Below are 5,000 nucleotides of genomic sequence, written 5' to 3'. Positions count from 1 at the left end.
ATCAGTCTGCAACAAATCAGTCTGTAACAAATCAAACCGCAACAAATCAGTCTGCAACAAATCAGTCTGTAACAAATCAGTCTGTAACAAATCAAACCGCAACAAATCAGTCTGCAACAAATCAGTCTGTAACAAATCAAACCGCAACAAATCAAACCGCAACAAATCAGTCTGTAACAAATCAAACCGCAACAAATCAGTCTGTAACAAATCAGTCTGTAACAAATCAAACCGCAACAAATCAGTCTGCAACAAATCAGTCTGTAACAAATCAGTCTGTAACAAATCAAACCGCAACAAATCAGTCTGTAACAAATCAGTCTGCAACAAATCAGTCTGTAACAAATCAAACCGCAACAAATCAGTCTGCAACAAATCAGTCTGTAACAAATCAAACCGCAACAAATCAGTCTGCAACAAATCAGTCTGCAACAAATCAGTCTGTAACAAATCAAACCGCAACAAATCAGTCTGCAACAAATCAGTCTGTAACAAATCAAACCGCAACAAATCAGTCTGCAACAAATCAGTCTGTAACAAATCAAACCGCAACAAATCAGTCTGTAATAAGTCAATGGAAGTGAAAGTGAGCTAGTAAGATGGTTGCCATGCAACATCTGAAACGGTCAAGTTCTCTCTGTGTGGCGAACTATTTATTTTGTTAGCGGAAGCTACGAAACGGTAGCCAAGTCACTACCAAGACACATTACCAAGACACATTGGGTCAAGTTGCTTTTCTCGTTTTGGCAAGTAGCTGTATAATAAGCAGAATAATGTATAGGGTTAGAGTCCGGTAATTATGGGAAAAGTAAACCCCTCTGCTGCGTTGGGGTTCTGTTCATCCTGTCCGGACTTATCTCACAATAATTACCGGCAGACAACACATTATCATTCACATATATGTGCCCATTTTACTCGTGAGCCTTAACTTAAACGTCTCCTAGCTTTAACCCAAACACCTTTTAACCTTAGGTGAGCAAGAGCATTAGGTTTTCTCAGATGTGTGTGTGTGTGTGTCTGTGTGTGTGTGTGTGTAATGAGAGAATCAAGTTATCCAAGATGTGTACATGTGTGACTCACATGTAAAGGTCCTTGGTTGCCATGGCTTCCTGCAATTCTCCTGCATCAGGAGCGGAGCCACACACACCCTGCCAGGCCTCCTCACTGGGGAAGCAGCGCGCACACACACACACACACACACACACACACACACACACACACACACACACACACACACACACACACACACACACACACACACACACACACACACACACACACACACCAATAACAGAATTACATCACAGGGATACACAAATCACACACATACTTAGATGTTCAGGAGAGAGTAGAGATGTTTAGGAGAGTAGAGATGCTTAGGAGAGTAGAGATGCTTAGGAGAGTAGAGATGTTTAGGAGAGTAGAGATGTTTAGGAGAGATGTTTAGGAGAGTAGAGATGTTTAGAAGAGAGTAGAGATGTTTAGGAGAGTAGAGATGCTTAGGAGAGTAGAGATGTTTAGGAGAGAGTACAGATGTTTAAGAGAGTAGAGATGTTTAGGAGAGAGTAGAGATGTTTAGGAGAGTAGAGATGTTTAGGAGAGAGTAGAGATGTTTAGAAGAGAGAAGAGATGCTTAGGAGAGTAGAGATGTTTAGGAGAGAGTACAGATGTTTAAGAGAGTAGAGATGTTTAGGAGAGAGTAGAGATGTTTAGGAGAGTAGAGATGTTTAGGAGAGAGTAGAGATGTTTAGAAGAGAGAAGAGATGTTTAGAAGAGAGTAGAGATGTTTAGGAGAGTAGAGATGTTTAAGAGAGAGTAGAGATTAGGGGTGTAAAGGTACACTTCTTTGTACCGGACTGTTTAGGTTCAATACAGATGTGTACCGAAGGTAACAAATGCAGCCTGAATCAACAATAGGCTAATTTGTGGGTGGATCATATGTCAAATGAACCAACAATAGGCTTATTTGTGGGTGGATCATATTTCAAATGTGAGTTCCCACACACACATATTAAGTGGCAGACCATATGTTAGTTTAGTTTGTTTAGTTTAGTTTAGCTAGACAACGGCAAAAAAACATTTCACATCTTTTCAAAATGCTATATACTGTATATTTTGTAGGCAGAGTGTCTAAGCCACATGTGAAGGAGCTGAGATTCTGTACCGTTCTTTCAAGTGTTTTTCGTGGTCTATCAAGTTGAACTCTGACATCAAGTTAAGCTTCCCTCTATTTGTAGCTGGAAGTTCCAGGTGTTGAATTTGTAATATAGCAGATATGTTGAGTCTGATTTTGTCAATTTTACCTTTAACCCCTAACGGTCGGCCATCCCACCGGTTGGGATTTTTGTGTCTGTTTCAAACACACGTCTGACACTCCGCGAGTTTTTATCCTAGAAACATGTAAGTGGCACCACGAGAAAGCTTAGATCGTCAGTTTTCATATTTGTTATTATTATTATCATTGATGGTGATTTGTAAGGAGAATAAAAAGAAATCCAAGCATCTTCAGCAGTTCAGGCAGGATTTCTGTGGAAGGAGACACGCCTATCCCCATTCAGATGCTAACCTCACGGGCAATTGAAGGTGTCATTGGCTTTTGAATGGTAAGAACACGCCCGATTTCACTGGCCACATGGCTCGTGTTTACTCACTGAGAAAGCCTAAGGAGACTAGCATAACTATAACCATAACTATAACTATAACTATAACCATAATATTGATCAGCTACATATAGGTAGGCTACTGCATTGCCATAGTCTCATCTGTTACATTCCGTTTTGAGTTTATGAGGTAAAAAAGGTCATGTTTTTACCTCAGCTTTTATGGCGCGATGTAACTCGTTCAATCCAAAGAGAGTAACCGCGGAAATCTATGGTATTTGTTCAATCAGTGCAGCACAAACACAAACTTAATGTTTGGACTGTTTGACATTAGCTAAACATGGTGACTTTGTTTGATAGCTTACACGCCAGCAGTCCGCTACTGCTAGTTGATCTGGCTGTTGTTATGGAAACCATCATCTTTTAGAAAGAATGTTGAAACAAGTTGACAGGGTTTAGTTCTAGATGTTTCAGAAGGTTGTAGCCATAGACAGTAAAATAAAGGTTGTAGCTCATCTCAACGTGAATCTTGGGTTTGAATTGGCCTTATATTAGCAAACATGCCATAGTTCAGCATTGGTAACTGCATCTGAATAATGTGGATAATACATAGCCCATGCATAGGCTACCTTTTGTTTATGTAGTGACCCTGACCAGGTAGGATATGATGGACACATTCCTTTTAGAAGATTTATCCAAAGAAAAGTATTTTTATCTGATCTGGATTTCCTGTCTTTTGGCTTCTTTTCAAGAGATGTGGGGAAAGGGGCCCATTGACAGCTATCAGTAGCCCCGTTTTCATGGACACTTCTATTCCGATTAGAAACGGAAAAGCAGCTCAATCGGAATAAAAAATCGTCATATAAACACCTCAATCGGAATAAAAATCCTGATCCGATCAGAATTGTAATCGGAATAGAAGAGGTGGTGTAGTCCGTTCCTTTTCCGAATGAACGCTCATGTATACTCATTCGGATTGACCGTAATATCTTCCCAATTAAAAGTAGCAAACAACGGCTATTCAGATCAAAGATTCTAAAGCGCTTACAAGCGTCCGATCGGAATAGAAAGTAGCCCATGTAAACAGACGATGCAAAAATGTTCAATCGGAATGACAAAAAAACTGTCCATGTAAACGTGGCTAGTGACAGTGGGGAGGGGACAGTTATAAATGTGACCCACCCATCTAATTTGTATTCACCTGAAAGATCACTTGGCGGGAGGGATTAAACATATTTGGAAGTTTTTCCAATTACTAGTGAAACCACAAAATATTTATGAATGTTTTTTTTTTCACTTTTATGTAACCAGTACTTATGTTTACAAGATGCAGACTTCAAAAGTCTTCGATAGATATATCTACAGTGCCTATAGAAAGTCATCATACCCTTTTGAAATAGTTACTTTTTGTCTTACAGCCTGAAATCAAGACCCATTTTAAAAAAAAATCTTTTCCATTTTTATTTACAAATTTAGCTGTACAACATAAAAATAATGAAAAAAAAGTCAACAGTTCTGAAAATTAATAAAACATTAAAAACTAGAATAACAGGGTTGGAAAAGTCATCATACCCCTGACTTAAAGGAGAATTCCGGTGTGATATTGACTTAAAGTGTGTTGAAATATGATACCGAGTGTGAGCGATTGTCTCAGAGCTGATCTCGACCTGTCAGCTGTTCTCCGAAACCCGGCGGTAACTCAGCAATAGTAAACCAGGTTTTCAACGTTAGTGGCTCGGGCATCGGCTTATCCATGCAAATAAATCACTGTTTTACACGATTTATGAGGCTCAAAGTAGCTCCACATTTTATTGGTAGACTTCTGAGGGCCCTGACATTTAAAACGAGACATCGAGAACTTTGAAAAAGTACTGGTTGTTTACTTAAATGACTGTTTATTCAGGCAGTCACTTTCGAAAGTTTAGCGGTAGCAGCCATCTTGAATTTAGTCACGTGACTGATTCGTGACTGGTTCACGTAATCGCTATGTCTATGCGTGCACTAGTCATGAATCAGTCACGTGACTAAATTCAAGATGGCTGCGACCGGTAAACGGTAAGCTAATACTTTGTAAAGCTTCCTTTTGCTTTCATTGCAGCCATCAATCTGTTTGGATATGTCTCTATTATAGCTTTGCACACCTAGATAAGGGAATATTTGCCCAATTTTCCGTGCAGAAATGTTAAAATTTAGTCAAATTCTGTAGGGAATGGCGATGGACTGCTTTCTTCAAGTCAATCCACATATTTTCTATAGGATTTAAGTCAGGGCTCTGACTTTGCCACTCAAGGATATTCACCATCCTATCCTTAAGCCACTGCTTTGTTCTTTTGGCAGTATGTTTAGGATTGTTGTCGTGTTGGAAGGCGAATGACCTCCCCATCCTCAGCTGTCTAGGAG

The 5,000-nt window shown here is 39.5% G+C and overlaps 1 protein-coding gene across 1 annotated transcript in view; it reads right to left on the bottom strand.

The window, feature by feature from the left end:
* The window catches only part of espl1 (extra spindle pole bodies like 1, separase), a 52,627-nt gene that overhangs the window by 3,485 nt on the left and 44,142 nt on the right, over window positions 1–5,000 (bottom strand). Inside the window, exon 20 of the mRNA XM_062549650.1 lies at window positions 1,081–1,164. Within this exon, the coding sequence (XP_062405634.1) occupies window positions 1,081–1,164 (84 nt within the window). The remainder of the gene's footprint in view (window positions 1–1,080; window positions 1,165–5,000) is intronic.

The sequence above is a fragment of the Sardina pilchardus genome, chromosome 11 (genome assembly GCF_963854185.1).
Source record: "Sardina pilchardus chromosome 11, fSarPil1.1, whole genome shotgun sequence".
NCBI classification, from domain to species: Eukaryota; Metazoa; Chordata; class Actinopteri; order Clupeiformes; family Clupeidae; genus Sardina; species Sardina pilchardus.
Note: the sequence above shows the minus strand (reverse complement) of the source record. Positions and strands in the feature narration are given on the sequence as shown.